Source organism: Dermochelys coriacea, chromosome 2 (genome assembly GCF_009764565.3).
Source record: "Dermochelys coriacea isolate rDerCor1 chromosome 2, rDerCor1.pri.v4, whole genome shotgun sequence".
NCBI lineage: Eukaryota > Metazoa > Chordata > Testudines > Dermochelyidae > Dermochelys > Dermochelys coriacea.
Window position 1 is genome coordinate 25203086 of NC_050069.1, and position 18381 is coordinate 25221466.

The following is an 18381-nucleotide window of genomic DNA, read 5'->3' on the forward strand; positions in this document are numbered from 1 at the left end:
TTTGGCTCTTTTCCTGACTAAATGTAAAAGTAGAAAAATTCCGTCCTACTTCTCGTTCAGCCAATAGCTAAGCGAAACCAGTTTGTTTATATTTATGGGAGATAATATTGACCACTTCTTAATTACAATGTCACTGAAAGTGAGAACAGGTGTATGCATGGCACTGTTGTAACCGGCGTCGCAAGATATTTATGTGTCAGATGCGCTAAAGATTCATATGCCTCTTCATTCTTCGGCCATCATTCCAGAGGACATGATTCCATGCTCATGGCGCTCATTAAAAAAAAATTAATTAATTAAATTTGTGACTGAACTCCTTAGGGGAGAATTGTATATCTCCTGCTCTTTTTTACCCTCATTCTACAATATAGTTCATGTTATAGCAGTCTCGGATGATAACCCAGCACATATTGTTCTATTTAAGAACACTTTCACTTCAAATTTGACAAAATGCAAAGAAGATACCAATGTGAAATTTCTAAAGATAGCTACAGCACTCAACCCAAGATTTAAGAATCTGAAGTGCCTTCCAAAATCTGAGAGAAACTAAGTGTCGAGCATGCTTTCAGAAGTTTTAAAAGAGTAAAAAGAAAAGGAGTACTTGTGGCACCTTAGAGACTAACAAATTTATTTGAGCATAAGCTTTAGTGAGCTACAGCTCACTTCATCGGATGCATTCAGTGAGTAAAAGAGTAACACTCGGATGCAGAAACTTCAGAACCCAAACCACCAAAAAAGAAAATCAACCTTCTGCTGGTGACATCAGACTCAGATAATGAAAATGAACATGCGTCGGTCTGCACTGCTTTGGATCGTTATCTAGCAAAACTCGTCATAGATTTCATAGATACTAAGGTCAGAAGGGACCATTCTGATCATCTAGTCTGACCTCCTGCACAGCGCAGGCCACAGAATCTCACCCACCCACTCCTACGAAAAACCTCACCTATGTTTGAGCTATTGAAGTCCTTAAATCATGGTTTAAAGACTTCAAGGAGCAGAGAAGCCTCCCTCAAGTCACCCATGCCCCATGCTACAGAGGAAGGCGAAAAACCTCCAGGGCCTCTCCAATCTGCCCTGGAGGAAAATTCCTTCCCGACCCCAAATATGGCAATCAGCTAAACCCTGAGCACATGGGCAAGATTCACCAGCCAGATACCCAGGAAAGAATTTTCTATAGTAAATCAGATCCCATCCATCTAATATCCCATCTCAGGGGATTTGGCCTATTTACCCTGAATATTTAAAGATCAATTACTTACCAAAATCCCATTATCCCATCATACCATCTCCTCCATAAACTTATCGAGTAGAATCTTAAAACCAGATAGATCTTTTGCCCCCACTGCTTCCCTTGGAAGGCTATTCCAAAACTTCACTCCTCTCATGGTTAGAAACCTTCGTCTAATTTCAAGTCTAAACTTCCTGGTGGCCAGTTTATACCCATTTGTTCTTGTGTCCACATTGGTGCTGAGCTGAAATAATTCCTCTCCCTCTCCTGTATTTATCCCTCTGATATATTTATAGAGAGCAATCATATCTCCCCTCAACCTTCTTTTAGTTAGGCTAAACAAGCCAAGCTCCTTAAGTCTCCTTTCATAAGACAAGTTTTCCATTCCTCGGATCATCCTAGTAGCCCTTCTCTGTACCTGCTCCACTTTGAATTCATCCTTTTTAAACATGGGAGACCAGAACTGCACACAGTATTCCAGGTGAGGTCTCACCAGTGCCTTGTATAATGGTACTAAAACCTCCTTATCCCTACTGGAAATGCCTCTCTTGATGCATCCCAAAACTGCATTAGCTTTTTTCACAGCCATATCAAATTGGCAGTTCATAGTCATCCTATGATCAACCAATACTCCAAGGTCCTTCTCCTCTTCCATTACTTCTAATTGATGCGTCCCCAACTTATAACTAAAATTCTTGTTATTAATCCCTAAATGCATAACCTTACATTTCTCACTATTAAATTTCATCCTATTACTATTACTCCAGTTTACAAGGTCATCCAGATCCTCCTGTATAATATACCGATCCTTCTCTGAATTGGCAATACCTCCCAGCTTTGTATCATCTGCAAACTTTATTAGCACACTCCCACTTTTTGTGCCAAGGTCAGTAATAAAAAGATTAAATAAGATTGGTCCCAAAACTGATCCCTGAGGAACTCCACTGGTAACTTCTCTCCAGCCTGACAGTTCGCCTTTCAGTAGGACCCGCTGCAGTCTCCCCTTTAACCAATTTCTTATCCACCTTTTGATGTTCATATTGATTCCCATCTTCTCCAATTTAACTAATAATTCCTCATGTGGCACGGTATCAAATGCCTTACTGAAATCTAGGTAAATTAGATCCACTGCATTTCCTTTATCTAAAAAATCTGTTACTTTTTCAAAAAAGGAGATTAGGTTGGTTTGGCACGATCTACCTTTTGTAAAACCATGTTGTATTTTGTCCCATTTACCATTGACTTCAATGTCCTTAATTAATTTCTCCTTCAAAATTTTTTCCAGGACCTTGCATACTACAGATGTCAAACTAACTGGCCTGTAGTTACCCGGATCACTTTTTTTCCTTTTCTTAAAAATAGGAACTATATTAGCAATTCTCCAATCATTCGGTACGACTCCTGAGTTTACAGATTCATTAAAAATTCTTGCTAATGGGCTTGAAATTTCAGGTGCCAATTCCTTTAATATTCTTGGATGAAGATTATCGGGGCCCCCGATTTAGTCCCATTAAGCTGTTTGAGTTTCGCTTCTACCTCAGATATGGTAATATCTACCTCCATATCCTCATTCCCATTTGTCATGCTACCATTATCCCTAAGATCCTCTTTAGCCTTATTAAAGACTGAGGCAAAGTATTTGTTTAGATATTGGGCCATGCCTAGATTATCCGTAACCTCCATTCCATCCTCAGTGTTTAGCGGCCCCACTTCTTCTTTTTTAGTTTTCTTCTTATTTATATGGCTATAGAACCTTTTACTATTGGTTTTAATTCCCTTTGCAAGGTCCAACTCGACTCGATTTTTAGCCTGTCTCACTTTATCCCTACATATTCTGACCTCAATTAGGTAGCTATCCTTGCTGATCCCTCCCATCTTCCACTCCCTGTATGCTTTCTGCTTCTTCTTAATCATCTCTCTAAGATGCTTGCTCATCCAGCTTGGTCTACAACTCCTTCCTATGAATTTTTTCCCCTTTCTTGGGATACAGGCTTCCGATAGCTTCTGCAGCTTTGATTTAAAGTAATCCCAGGCCTCCTCTACTTTAGATCCTTAAGTTCTTCAGTCCAATCCACTTCCCTAATTAATTTCCTTAATTTTTGAAAGTCAGCCCTTTTGAAATCAAAAACCCTAGTTGGAGATTTATTTTTGTTAATCCTTCCATTTAGTTTGAACTGAATTAGCTCATGATCACTTGAGCCAAGATTGTCCCCTACAACCATTTCTTCTATGAGGTCCTCGCTACTCACCAAAATTAAATCTAAAATGGCATCCCCTCTAGTCGGTTCAGCAACTACTTGATGAAGGAATCCATCAGCTATCGCATCTAGGAAAATCTGAGCCCTATTATTATTACTAGCACTGGTCCTCCAGTCTATATCTGGGAAGTTAAAGTCTCCCATGATCACGCAGTTTCCATTAGAATTTACTTGATTAAAAACATTAAAAAGGGCTCTATCCATATCCAAATTAGATCCCGGAGGTCTATAGCACACCCCAAGCACTATCGTAGGAGAGGCTTTACTAGTTATCTTCCCCAATGTAATTTTTGCCCAGACGGACTCCCTCTTATCCATTGCATCGCTTCTTATTTCTTTACATTCTACCTCATCATTGATATACAATGCTACTCCACCACCTTTACCTTTGTTTCTGTCTTTCCTAAAGAGCACATACCCTTCAATACCTGTAGTCCAGTCATGACTACTATTCCACCATGTTTCTGTTATCCCTAGAATATCTGGTTTCACTTCCTGCACCAGTAGCTCTAGTTCCTCCATTTTGTTCATAGATTCATAGATACTAAGGTCAGAAGGGACCATTCTGATCATCTAGTCCGACCTCCTGCACAGCGCAGGCCACAGAATGTCACCCACCCACTCCTATGAAACACCTCACCCATGTCTGAGCTATTGAAGTCCTTAAATCATGGTTCAAAACTTCAAGGAGCAGAGAAGCCTCCCTCCAGTCAACCATGCCCCATGCTACAGAGGAAGGCAAAAAAACCTCCAGGGCCTCTCCAATCTGCCCTGGAGGAAAATTCCTTCCTGACCCCAAATATGGCAATCAGCTAAACCCTGAGCACATGGGCAAGATTCACCAGCCAGATACCCAGGAAAGAATTTTCTATAGTAAATCAGATCCCATCCATCTAATATCCCATCTCAGGGGATTTGGCCTATTTACCCTGAATATTTAAAGATCAATTACATACCAAAATCCCATTATCCCATCATACCATCTCCTCCATAAACTTATCGAGTAGAATCTTAAAACCAGATAGATCTTTTGCCCCCACTGCTTCCCTTGGAAGGTTATTCCAAAACTTCACTCCTCTGATGGTTAAAAACCTTCGTCTGATTTCAAGTCTAAACTTCCTGGTGGCCAGTTTATACCCACTGATGTTTGTTACCCGCATTGGTGTACAAACATCTTAATTTTTGCTGTTTGGCCTCGCTCACATTTTGTACCCTATTAGGCACAGTCATTCTACAGCCAGTATAACCTATTAGACTAGTATCCACACCGCCCTCGCTCCTTATATACATTCTCCTACCCACGGCTGTATCCTTTCTTACTTCGTCTTCTTCCCTCTCAATGCTAAAATCTGGTGTGGAGATTACCTGGACATCTCCCAACCATCTCCCCCTAATTCCTAGTTTAAAGCTCTCTTTATCAGTTGTGCCAGCCTTGATCCTAGAAGTCTTTTTCCTTCCCTACTCAGATCAAGTCCATCCCCAGAGAACTGTCCTCTGTCCGTGAATGCCTCCCAGTGGCCATACATCCCAAAGCCCTCCTTATAGCACCACTGCCTAAGCCATCTGTTGACAGTCATAATCTTGTCACACCTTTGTTGCCCTTCTCTAGGAACAGGAAGGATCCCACTAAAGATCACCTGAGCATCAATTTCCTTAAGCGTCTTCCCCAGCCTAGCATAGTCTCCCTTAATACTTTCCAGCGAGAATCTAGCCGTATCATTTGTTCCCAAATGAAGGATAACTAGGGGATTCTTTCCCGCTCCCTTTAGGATCCTTTTCAACCTCAGGTCTACATCCCATATCTTAGCACTCGGAAGACAGCACACCCTTCTATTCTCTGGATCAGCTCTGGTTACGGGCCTGTCTATTCTTCTCAGTAAAGAGTCCCCGATCACATAGACCTGCCTTTTCCTGGTAAAGGTGCTATTCTCCAGTCTATCCCGTTCCCTCTGGCTGCAATTTCTTTCCATTCCTATTCTCCCTTGTAATCCCCTTTAACCCATCCTGTATCCTCCTGGGGCTCATATTTGGTGTAGTCTCCCTTGACTCTTCCGCTTTTCCTATAGGACTAGCCTCTCTTCTCTTCTTCCTTACCCTTCCACCTTCAACAAGTACCTGCTGAGCCCCTTCTTCATTTTCCAACTCTGCAAACCTGTTCCTAAGCTCTATTTCTCCTTCACTAGCCCATCTTTTCCTCTGCCTGGTTCTTTTAGTCACATGCTTCCACTGATCGCTTTCCTCACCCAGTCTCCCCTCAGAATTCCCCAGCCCTGCTTCCATCTGTGAGTCTGAGCTTTTCCCTTCAGATACCTCATATCTTTGCTCCATCATCTGCTCAAACCCCTTCTTAAACTCAACGAGACTTTCCACCTGCATCTCCAAACCTCGGATCTTTTCCTCCATCAGCTCTATCAGACGGCATTTCATGCAGAAAAAACTCTTACCAGGTCCCCTCTCCAGGATCATGTACATACCACAGCTTCCACATCCAGTCATCCTCAATGTGTCTTCCACCACATGAGTCACTCCCACAGCATGGACACATTCCTCTGGAATGGTGGTTGAAGCCTCAAGGGACATATGAATCTTTAGCTCATCTGGCATGTAAATATCTTGCCACGCCAGCTACAATAGTGCCTGTTCTCATTTTCAAGTGCCATTGTAAACAAGAAGCAGGCAGCATTATCTTCTGCAAATGTAAACAAACTTGCTTGAGTGATTGACTGAACAAGAAGTAGGAGGACTGATTGGACTTTTATTCTCTAAAGTTTTACATTGTTTTATTTTTGAATGCAGGGATTTTTGTACATAATTCCATGGCCAGTAGAAGGACTTTCCTAACAGGGAATTCCAACCTCTAAAACTCGTTCCTTTGACAGATACACCAGACTTTTACTGTAATAATTCTTGTTATCTGTATTACAATAGGCCCAAACCAATATCAGGGCTCCTTTGTGCCAGATATAGTCCAGACATATAATTAGAGACAGTTTGTTCTCCAACCAGTTTACAATCTAAACAGACATCACGGACGGGGGAACAAAGGCACAGAGAGATTAAGTGATTTGCCCAAGGTCACAAAGCAGAGCTAGCAACAGAGCTCGAGTCTCCTGACTCCCATTCCAGTGTCCTATCCAACAGACCACACTGTGTCTCTAGTGCAGTGGCTCTCAACGTTTCCAGACTACTATACCCTTTCCAGGAGTCTGATTTGTCTTGTGTACCCCAAGTGTCACCTCACTTAAACAACTTGCTTACAAAATCAGACATAAAAATACAAAAATGTCACAGCACAATATTACTGAAAAATTTCTGACTTTCTCATTTTTACCACACAATTATAAAATCAATCAATTGGCATATAAATATTGTACGTACATTTCAGTGCATAGCATATAGAGCAGTATGAACAAGTCATTGTCTGTATGAAATTTTAGTTTGTACTGACTTCGCTAGTCCATTATATGTAGCCTGTTGTAAAACTAGGCAAATGTCTATGTGAGTTGATGTACACCCTGGAAGACATTTGCCTACCCTCTGGAGTACGCATACTCTGGATTCAGAACCACTGCTTTAGTGAGCTCCAATGCACAATACCCTGTGTATCTAGTTGATCAATTCTTCAAAATAGTTTGGTTCAATTTAACTGGAGAGCCTTATTTATTTTTGTTAGAGATTTGGGGTTTTTGTTGCTGCACTTCTAAATTTAAAAACTAGTGTTCTGTTATTTTGTAATTCTTGTTTTATTAGTGAGATGCTGTGCTCAGCCATGGTTTCAGTGTAAATGCATGAAAAATAAACATAGCATGATTCATTTCTTATGAGTCAATATCTGACATTCAAATGATGCAAGTGGACAACTCAATGGAGAGACCATATTGTTTTGGGCTACAAGAGCCAGTGACTAGTCAGAGCCCTGTACATGCCAAATTAAAAAAAAAAAAGTGTCTGCATACTACTTTTTGAACCAACATCCATTATAGACACGTATTTCTGTTATCCAGGCCATCCAGAACCCATCCAGCCCATCCTCTTCGTTCTTTTGGGTCAGGGACCATGTGTAAAAGTTCTGTGCTGTTCCAAGCACACTTTGCGGCTTGGTACAAATACTAAACAACAATAGTTATAACGTTCATAATCTAATTATTGTGCTCAGAAACCATGATGATGGGCACCAGTATAAAACCCTGAGATAGGTAGTATAAAAACTTTAAGATAGTTGTTGGAAGATGAGCAGCAGATTAGAAGCAGCACAAGAGTCTATCAAAGGTGCTTCATAAGAGCTCTTGTCTGGAAGGACAAAATAGTTCGGATGTTTCTAAAAGTGGCTTTCTCTATCATGGATGACAATATGGACTTGTAGGCTCCTCTCCTGAAAGTACTTAAGCATGTGAGTAGTCTGCATGATTTTAAAAACATGCACAAAAATTGAGCCAATAATACTAATAACTACAAATAAATTATATAAAATGCTGGTTATTCCCTAGTGGAATTCAGAGTTTCCCAGTGTGTGCTGTCTGCTTTACCTCTGACTTGGATTAGATTTGTAAACCCTTCTGGGGCAGGAATTATCCATATCTTGTGTCTGGGCTTAAACAGCAATTATGAAGATGAAGATAGAGGAGCAAGAAAAACTGAAAATGCAAACATTTCTTAATATATGTGTTACCATCTAGTTGCATCTCTCTGGAGACTTTGTTCACATCATCCTGTGATCGTCCATCAGTAATGACCACCAAAACCTTAGGGATACCCCTCCTTATGCCTGAATCAGTGGTAAACAAGGCCTTCTGTGCATGCTTAATTGCTTTGCCTGAAACAGAAGAAATTCACTATGAAATGAATCTGGTTCATACTAGATTTTCTGTTAATGTTTTATATACTGATAAAAGAACAAAGCCTCATATAAATTATTAGGTCAAGATTTTCAAAAGCATTTACCTAACGCCAAACTTCTAAAGCCATGTTTAGACACCTAAATAGATAGCCTGATATTGAAAAGTACTGAGCACCCAGCAGCAAACTCTGACTTCAGTGAGAGCTGGTGTGCGCTTGGCACTTTTGAAAATAATGGCCACTTATATAGATGCATAAATATGGATTTAGGAACGTAATTTTGACCTTGTATTTTGAAACTCTCAGCTCTTGACCTTTGGCTTCTTAGGTTTAAAAAGATATGACCAAATCCTCTATACTAAATGGACTTCGTTGGGATGTAGCGGGTCCTCTAGTAGTCAACACACACCAAGTCCTCCCCTACAAGGATGCAAGTAGTTTAAAAATGCCAGTGCAGAATTTTCTGGGAAAAATGGAAATGTGTAATTGTGGTCACAGTGCAGTGCAAGTAGTTGCATTAAATTTCTGTGAAGTCTGAGACGATAAACCCTATGGCCCCAAATAATCCTGCCAGTATTCAAGCTGAATTTCTTCCTCTTCAGAAAGCTATCCTCAGGGGTTAAACACAATTCTAGCTAGTACCACACCCATTCCTCCCCTGATCTGCTGAAACTCACTGCAAACCCCTGAACAACTTCCCTCTCCAGGATGGAGTCTCTCATTTTTACACCTGCCAGCATGAATCCACATTACTTCCCATTCCACCTTCCCCAGCCCCCACCGCCATTTGTCTTTGACAGACCCTTTTCCCTTCACTGGTCCCCAGCCCTATAGTTGGCTTAAGGCCCAGAAGTGCAGAGGTGCATCATGTAGGTAGTGCAACCAGGAGATCACCCGGGTTTTCTGGTCATGATGATGTGGGGCATTCCAGAGTCTCGCCTTTCATCCCCACTGCTGACTATCTTCATCCCCACTCTTCTTGCACTGACATCACATGGCCTTATCCTGACAAACCACTTTGCAAATGGAGAGGTAACTCTGTCCAGAAAATGTTCATAAGAAACTGTTTCACAGCCTGCAACTGCTCTCACCTGTTTTGGTGTTTCCTCCTTTGTACGCTATGTGCTGAATGGCTTCAAGAAGAGTCTCTTTCGTTTTGTACACATTCAGTTTAAATTCTGTTCTGGGATCATCACTGAATTGAGCTATGGCAACCTGTATAAAGAAAACATGCTAGTTAGTAAACATGTTCTACATTTAACAAGGGCACGTGAACCAGATCTTTTAAAATAAGAGTTGTTTGACTTGACTTGACTTGAAGCCTTTTTTAATTTTTTTTTTTTTTTTTTTTTTTTAAAGATTTCACTACATAACGTTCAAATTTGTTCTCTGCAGCTTTGGTTGCTGCCTATCACTTTCTGGTTTCATTGGGTAGAAACAGGATGAGGAAGTATTTCCCTCAAAGCATTCCCTGTCCAGTCCCAGGGCAAAATCCTATACACAGTTGCTCATATATGTATAGTTATTCCCACTCAGAAATAGTTTTACGTGAGTAACTGTGAGATTGGGACCGAAACTTAGGAAGTATTAGAAATAACATGAGAACCTATTTTTGAGTTATTTTCTCTCCCAAATGTGTTGCTAAGTGAGCCCTGCCCTGCCTTAAATTAAGCATGTGTTTCTGTGTGATTGAGGACTTTGTTTGTAAAAATAATTAGTTCTGATGTGAATCAGAAATTAAGAGAAAGCAAGGACTAAGTCTTTCTCTATGTTTGGAAGTGTCTAACACCTTTTGGGTGTTTTTGTAACCTCAATATTAAACAACAACAAAATTAAAATGGCATGATTTAAAACAGTAGTATACACAGCTGTATTTTTTAAAAGGTTATAAAAAACTCTTCCAGAGCACATTCAGTGTTTATCATCTTTTCCTGTGCAAGTACTTTAAAAACATGAATATAGTAATTATTTTAAATATTGTACTTTATTTTATTTCACATTTATGCTTAGTCTAGAGCTGATGAAATTATAAAAACAAGAAAATTAAAAAATAAGCTTACAATTTTTAATGTCAGTGAAAATACTATTGTTTCTAGAGGACTAAGGTTGAAATAAACACCAGGCGGAGGAGCAGCACAAGGCCTAAATACTACTTAAATCCCATTGTGAGGGCTTAAGAGAGACTTGAATCATTCTTACACATTGTGCTGTCTCTCTGGTGAATCTCACCATATGGAATATATAAAATAAGATACTGCAAAAGAACTGCTGCCAGAACTCAGTTTATAAAAAGAAGTGTGAAACAATGTCAACCACACTTTGATTGGTTTGATTCTAGACACTAGATACACTTGTTCGGTTATGCTCCCTCTCTTTGTGTTTGTTACCTGAGTTCCATCAGGACCAATTCTGTCCAAAGCTCCAACAGTGTTATACAGGAATCCAATTATTTTATTGAAATTGTCATCTCCAATACTCCATGACCCATCCACTAGGAATACCAGGTCAGCCTTGGCAGCTTTGCAAACTGATGAACAACAAATATTTTGGAAGTTACTTTTTGGTCACTGGTAACATCTTTGTTAATACTCACTAAGGCCTCAGTCCGGCAATAGGATCTGCTGGCATGGACAGCCGAGTGCATGCAGAATCAACAGGGATCTGCATGGGATGAAGCATCTACACTAGCAGATGTGATTACATATCAGGGGTTAAGGTCTTAAAGGTTCTTAAATATTTCACTAAATGTTTTAATTTTAAAATAATGTAGCACACACATTTACATAACCCGAGAAGCTGGCAGGACATACTGAGCCACTGTACTAGGCAGTAGGGCGAGAAATCCTCCACTACCAGGCTGTGGAGCTGCTCTTCAGAAGCTCCTCCAGCTGACAGACTGGAGTAACCTCCATAATTCCTTATGTTTCTCCTCCAGGAGACTAGATAGGGATAGCCAGAGCAAGGGAATAAGGAGGAGCCTTACATCCCCTTACAGCCCAGTGCAGGCACGCAGAATAGACAACAGTCTGGCCCTGTGATCTCCCAACCCTCAGCCGCTCACCCCTGCATGCCATTCGGTAGACAGTCCCCATGGAGCTGAGCTCCATCTCACTGAGGAATTACTCCTCAAAAGGCTCCTTGGAATCTCCTCCCTAATTTGCATAGCAATTGGTTAGGGAAAGAAAGTGGGCATAAATTGAGGTTGCCCCTGAAAATTTTTTTTTACCCCCTAAGAAAGAAATTCACTTAAGTGCCAAGGGTCAGAAGAGGAAAACACATAAATGTGACTATTCTTGCTGTTTTCAGCTGAAGTGTACTCAGCTTTGGGTATATTTGCTGCTGCACAGTTCTATGCAGTGCGTAAGATCCCTTTCTTGCTGCATCTAGGGATGAGTTCCTCAGCTGGTTTAAACTGGCACAGCTCCATTGACTTCAAGTTGAGGATCTGCCCTTAATCCCCAACAATAAAGCACTCTGAACAGAAACATTTATGAGACTCTATATGAGACTCAGGGCAATTTATAGGAGATTGATAAGCCAAGGGAAGCCCTTATTTAAAGAGAAGAGTTGTGAGTATAGTAAATGCACATGGCCAATGCCTTCTGCATTAGAATATTTTTATGGACTAGAAAAATCATGTTGTTTTGTAAGTCTAACAACTGCAAGGACAGTGGTTTTCAACCTGTGTGCATGTCTATGGGGTCCACGAAAGGTTGTTGTTACCATAGAACAGTGGTTTTCAACTTGTGGTCCATTGAACTGTGGGGGTCTGCAGACTATGTCTAAGATTGCCAAAGAGGTCCGCACCTCCATTTGAAATTTTTTAAGGCTCTGAAAATGAAAAAAGGTTGAAAACCATGGTGCTAGGCGATACACTGATCTACAGTAAAATGTACAGGTTTCAGAGTAGCAGCCGTGTTAGTCTGTATTCGCAAAAAGAAAAGGAGTACTTGTGGCACCTTAGAGACTAACAAATTTATTAGAGCATAAGCTTTCGTGAGCTACAGCTCACTTCATCGGATGCATTTGGTGGAAAAAACAGAGGAGAGATTTATATACACACACACACACACACAGAGAACATGAAACAATGGGTTTATCATACACACTGTAAGGAGAGTGATCACTTAAGATAAGCCATCACCAGCAGCAGGGAGGGGAAGGAGGAAAACCTTTCATGGTGACAAGCAAGGTAGGCTAATTCCAGCAGTTAACAAGAATATCAGAGGAACAGTGGGGGGTGGGGTGGGAGGGAGAAATACCATGGGGAAATAGTTTTACTTTGTGTAATGACTCATCCATTCCCAGTCTCTATTCAAGCCTAAGTTAATTGTATCCAGTTTGCAAATTAATTCCAATTCAGCAGTCTCTCGTTGGAGTCTGTTTTTGAAGCTTTTTTGTTGAAGTATAGCCACTCTTAGGTCTGTGATCGAGTGACCAGAGAGATTGAAGTGTTCTCCAACTGGTTTTTGAATGTTATAATTCTTGACGTTCAATCTCTCTGGTCACTCGATCACAGACCTAAGAGTGGCTATACTTCAACAAAAAAGCTTCCAGAACAGACTCCAAGGAGAGACTGCTGAGTTGGAATTGATTTGCAAACTGGATGCAATTGACTTGGGCTTGAATAGAGACTGGGAATGGATGAGTCATTACACAAAATAAAACTATTTCCCCATGGTATTTCTCCCTCCCACCCCACCCCCCACTGTTCCTCTGATATTCTTGTTAACTGCTGGAATTAGCCTACCTTGCTTGTCACCATGAAAGGTTTTCCTCCTTTCCCCCCCCTGCTGCTGGTGATGGCTTATCTTAAGTGATCACTCTCCTTACAGTGTGTATGATAAACCCATTGTTTCATGTTCTCTGTGTGTGTGTATATATATCTCTCCTCTGTTTTTTCCACCAAATGCATCCGATGAAGTGAGCTGTAGCTCACGAAAGCTTATGCTCTAATAAATTTGTTAGTCTCTAAGGTGCCACAAGTACTCCTTTTTTTTTAAGTAAAATGTACCTGTTTCCTTCTGTTGCAACATACTTAAAATGTGTTAATTATTTACCAATTGTATTCTTTGCATAAATTCACCAAAAAGGTCCCCCAAACAATAAAACACAATTTGGGGACAGTTCCTCAATGCATGTAAATCAGACCCATTAGCTTCCATGGAGCGACATCAATTTATACCAACTGGGAATCTGGCCCTGGAAATCTATAATCGTGATCAAAACCAGAAAATGATCTACATAAGTTAAGACTATTTTAACCCATAAACACAGCACATGTTTACCTTCTTTTGCAGGAGGGATTGTAGGTGGTGGAGCTGTTGTTGAAGGAGAAGTCGGTGGTTGAGTTGGAAATGGTACTAGAAATTAAAAGGAGAGAATACCAAGAAGAAATCTTATCTGAAGACGTCTTCACACATTTTTTGTTATTTGAGGTAAGGCATTTTCTCCTTTTGTTTTGTTTGCATACCTATCTAGTTATACAACCCAAAGGCTAGCTTTGTGTGTGTGTACATATGCTTGTGATGTCTACCTCTATTGGCTGGATCTACTACTGCAACTACCAACTAAGGCCTAAATTGTGGCTTTGCCACAAGCCCCATGTATGATACATTTCAGAGTAGCAGCCGTGTTAGTCTGTATCCGCAAAAAGAAAAGGAGTACTTGTGGCACCTTAGAGACTAACAAATTTATTTGAGCATAAGCTTTCATGAGCTACAGCTCACTTCATCGGATGCATAAATTTGTTAGTCTCTAAGGTGCCACAAGTACTCATTTTCTTTTTATGTATGATACAGTGTGTTGTACTGTCCCAGAAGTAGCTCGGGAAGCAGACTGCGACACAGACACTTTCCCCTGCTCTGGGGGGGGACATATCTTGCGTAGGCCCTAGACTTGCAGTGTCCATACTCTGTTGTGCCAGGTATAATTCTCCTTTCCCTTCCTGACCACTCCCCTGCCCACCTGCCCAGGAGGGGAAGTAACAACTCCTCAAAGGCTGGCTTCTCCACACAACACAGACAGCCAGCACAGGGAAAGAAGGAGGGGCCTTCCATCTCCTTACAGCCCAGTGCAGGCATGCAGAAAAGACAATAGTCTGTCCCTTAGGAACTCTCCCTTAGCTCAACGGTTTTTTCATCTGGAGATCAGATTTGTAGCTCTCTGTGTAATATCGAGTCATTGTGCCTCTTGCCGCCTGCAGCGCATGATTTGTTACAAGGTTACTATACACAGATAATCTTGAAAAATGGCTTCCTTGTCTTCTACTTCACATAAAGAGGAGTCTCTGAATGGTACTTTCCCAGAAATGAGGCTGAACAAATTATCAGCTACTCAACAGCTCTGCTGTGGTTCTGACTGTGATTGAATAAAGCTTTGTTAGCAAATTTCAATATAGTTTTAGGCGGAGTTCACAGAGGTAACATGTACATGCTTGATTTCCACATTTATGACAGAGGAAAAGTTCCAAACCTTGTCAGACAACATTCTTTCCAGTATTCTCAACATGATTAAGGTAGGGAGCCACATGCGATGTGGTTAAAGGTTGTTCCTTGAGGGAAAAGTGTATTTGATATTCACCACAATGTACACATTGCATTTATGTTTACAGGTGATGAGGACAGTTGCATAAAACTATCCTTCAGAAAGGATTCCCAGAAAGACTGGCACATAAAGGGATTTGTGCCCACAGTTACATTTACTGTGCCCAATCTCCCACTGAAATCAATGGGAGGTTTTTCATTGACTTTAAGAGGAAAAGGTTAGGGCCAAGTCTATGAATCACCTGAGGGGTAAATTATGCCTGGCATGAATGCAAGGTGGAGGCTGGGAGGAGCTCCCATCTGTAAGAGAGTCAGGCACAATTGCAGTCTCTGCACTCAGAAGAATGCAGGGGCTGCTCCCTCCTAGTGTCCATGAGCATACAAAATGGGACCCTGGGCAGTTCAGTTCTTTATTTGACATGCTTAACCTTCCGTGTGGTAACTTGGCTTTGGAGAAAGGGTCTAATTTTACAGTCTATTCAGAGTAGTGCAGGGGGAGCATGGGAACCAGCTGAGTTCCTCCTGATTCTCCCAAACACCCAGATTCCAGGGCACCAGGCCCCCAGCAAACCTTTCCCAATCCTCCCAAAGGCAGCAGGATCTCAGACTGTTCATTATCCTCAGTGAGTTTCTAATGGAAAATGGGCCTGGACAACGTAGGAGGTGGAGGGATGGAATCTGGGAAGGGTTTTGCTGCGTAGAAGCCAGGACGAAGACTCTGGGTGTGGTAGGGTGATCAGATGTCCCGATTTTATAGGGACAGTCCCAATTTTTGGGTCTTTTTCTTATATGGGCTCCTAATACCACCCATCCTCTGTCCTGATTTTTCACATTTGCTGTTTGGTCACCCTAAAGTGAGGTGTGGATTAAACTGAAAGGGGAGATGATAAAAGTGTCTGCTGGTGGAGTGAGGCAGAGGAAAGAAGGGAAAGGGGAAGGGAAATGGGAAGGCACCCCACTTAGGTGAGTGTTTAAACTAAATACACTGAAAGACTGGGTTGGAGGTGAGCTAGGGAGAAGAGAGAGGGGAGGCTGGAAAAAGTGTTCCATTTCCTTCCCTTCATCCTTTTTTTCGTCTCACTACATTGTAAGCTCATCGTAGCTGGGACCTATCTTCTTATATATTTGTGAGGCATCTAGCTCACATTATGCCCCTTGAGAAATGATAATGGATACAATTTTCAAAAGTGCTCTGGTGATTTATGAGCCCAAGTCCCATTGACTTTCATCCACTGAGGCTCTTTTAAAAATTATTCCCAATGACAGCATCGAAGATTTGAATCTTTCACTGGTTCTCTGTATTTTGTGCCCTTTGGTTTTCTCTGCTGTCCATGTTTTGAAATCCTTTTTGGAGAGTCATTGATTTTACAGCCAGAAGGGACCATTTGTGAACTGGGCTAAAACATCCTCCCCCTGTTTTGTAAGAGGGCTGCGTTTGCCATTCCATTCCTGTGTGTGGTTATTAGCTCCCGAGAGAAATGCATAGCTATATTTGAGAATTCTCTGGAGAAAGCAATCCTTTGAGCACTATCAGACAAAGAACAATTAAAAACCCCCAATGAAAGAGAAAAAAAACTGTTAGCACCCATGTGGTTACTGTACATTGGTTCTAGCCTCTTGCCCCTAATGGGGACAACCAAGGGTTATCCTGAGATGGCTGACCTTTAAGAGACTTCACTTACATGTAGTTTCCATGATGCTTACACCAGGGCCTTCTATCTCCTGAAGCTGGGCATAGATACTGATTTTATACTCAGTGCCAGGTGTGAGCTCAAAGAAGCAATGTCTAGATGTCCCTCCACCAAGGGTTACTTCTTTCTTTTTCCCATCTGGAATTATAAAAGGAACCATTAGAATAGAATTTTATCTACCATTTTACTGAATAAATGTGTCATATAATGGCCTGAAACTGGAAGGGAATATGACAGTAAATGAAGTGGCTATAAGAACTTTCTATTTATTAACCATTTTGAGCCACATGCTGTCTCCAATCTGGATTAAATTCATCCGTGTGCAGAGAGGCCCACCAAAAAGCCTGGGCACCATTTAATGCTCATCACTCCCAATAATGCTTACATAGGATTCAAGTGGTGCCTCTGCAAATTCACCCCCTGTGAATTAAAGCCCTGATCCAAACGCCATTGAAGTTAATGGGAATACTCACATTGACTTCAATGGACTTTGGATCAGGCCTTTCAGAGATGCCAATGAGAGCTGTGCTGTGTTCTGGAATCAGATTTCATTCCCAGTCTGGACATCTTGCTGTCTAGATTTGCAGTGCATTCATTAATTGCAGGAAGGACCTAACCATAACCTCTTTAACCAATTAAGGATCAATATTCATTGGGCTCAGAAGGGAATTCTGTTTAATTCTCAAATGGAAGAAAGAATAACTATAGGGACAATGGAGAAAGCATGGGCACTGAAAACAGGGTGATGGATATTTTAATACTTAAAATAAAGCTTTCAAGGGAAGTAAGCATCCCTAACAGTAAGGAGCGTTACAGGGAAATGAAAGACTATACTACACATTCTATATAGTATTTACTAACAGTGCCAATAGGTCCCATATGTTGCCAAGTAAAAACCATTTTATGCATATCAAGTTGAGTGGCAATACTATGAAGATAATTGACAACTCGCTGAGTGAGATGCAGAACAAGCTGGACAATGGAAGTTCTTCATGACAGATGTTAATAAGGAGCTATTTGAACAGCTCTTTTGTTCTTTCTCAAATTAAGGCTCTCAGGCTAGGTTAAACACATGTCTGGCAGTCTTATATAATAATGAATAGCCACAGAGGAAGCAGAATTTAGGCTAACTCCCAGGTAAGAAGGAAATTTGCACTCCCTCATGCCAACTAAGAACATTGCTTTAAAATAGCTTCTCTGTATTTCAGGCCTTCAAATAAACCTTATCCGAATCCACCAATTGTATAATACAAGGGTCATTATTTTACAATCAGATTAGCGTCTACTGTTCATGTCGTCTTTGGTTAACTTGATTAGGTTTTACTAACTGCACTTCTCAAGTTAGTCAAGCTTTTCAAGGGAATCATTCTATGCAAGCTAATTGTTTTTCACCATAACAAGACAGCGAGTGTCTACCGGGGATGAGCAAATTAGCTTGCATACAGTTATAGCCCCCCTAACCTCATCTGGATAAGGTAAAGCCCACTGAGCATTCACCATATCTCCCTTCCCTCAATGGGCCTGGACATCTCCATTTATCAGATCTAAATGGACAGGAGGTTCACTCTCCCTTCTGGATCTTTATGAAGTAATCAACTGTACTGCTTTCCATCCTCCATTCTTTTGGGAGCCAGCCTGTACGCTCATTCCCACACAATCCAATGGGCTGGAAGCAGCAGATAAGGAACATAGAGGAGTGTTTCTTGATCTTTTTGCTACAGGGTGGGAGGCTGAACAACCCAAGCAGGTGACTTAGCTGGGAGTTGGAGAACACTGGGTTTGATGAGACAAGATGGAGAAGGATGGGCGGCTGCACCCTG

At 41.2% G+C, this 18381-nt stretch overlaps 1 protein-coding gene across 4 annotated transcripts in view; it reads right to left on the bottom strand.

Annotated features, from left to right (window-relative positions):
- The window catches only part of COL14A1 (collagen type XIV alpha 1 chain), a 181332-nt gene that overhangs the window by 78002 nt on the left and 84949 nt on the right, over nt 1–18381 (bottom strand). For all 4 annotated transcript variants that reach the window (XM_043507395.1, XM_043507394.1, XM_038393129.2 and 1 more), the window contains 5 exons: nt 16553–16699; nt 13614–13688; nt 10713–10852; nt 9417–9540; nt 8159–8302 (listed from right to left, as the gene is read on the bottom strand). In XM_043507395.1, coding sequence (XP_043363330.1) covers nt 8159–8302; nt 9417–9540; nt 10713–10852; nt 13614–13688; nt 16553–16699 — 630 coding nt within the window. The remainder of the gene's footprint in view (nt 1–8158; nt 8303–9416; nt 9541–10712; nt 10853–13613; nt 13689–16552; nt 16700–18381) is intronic.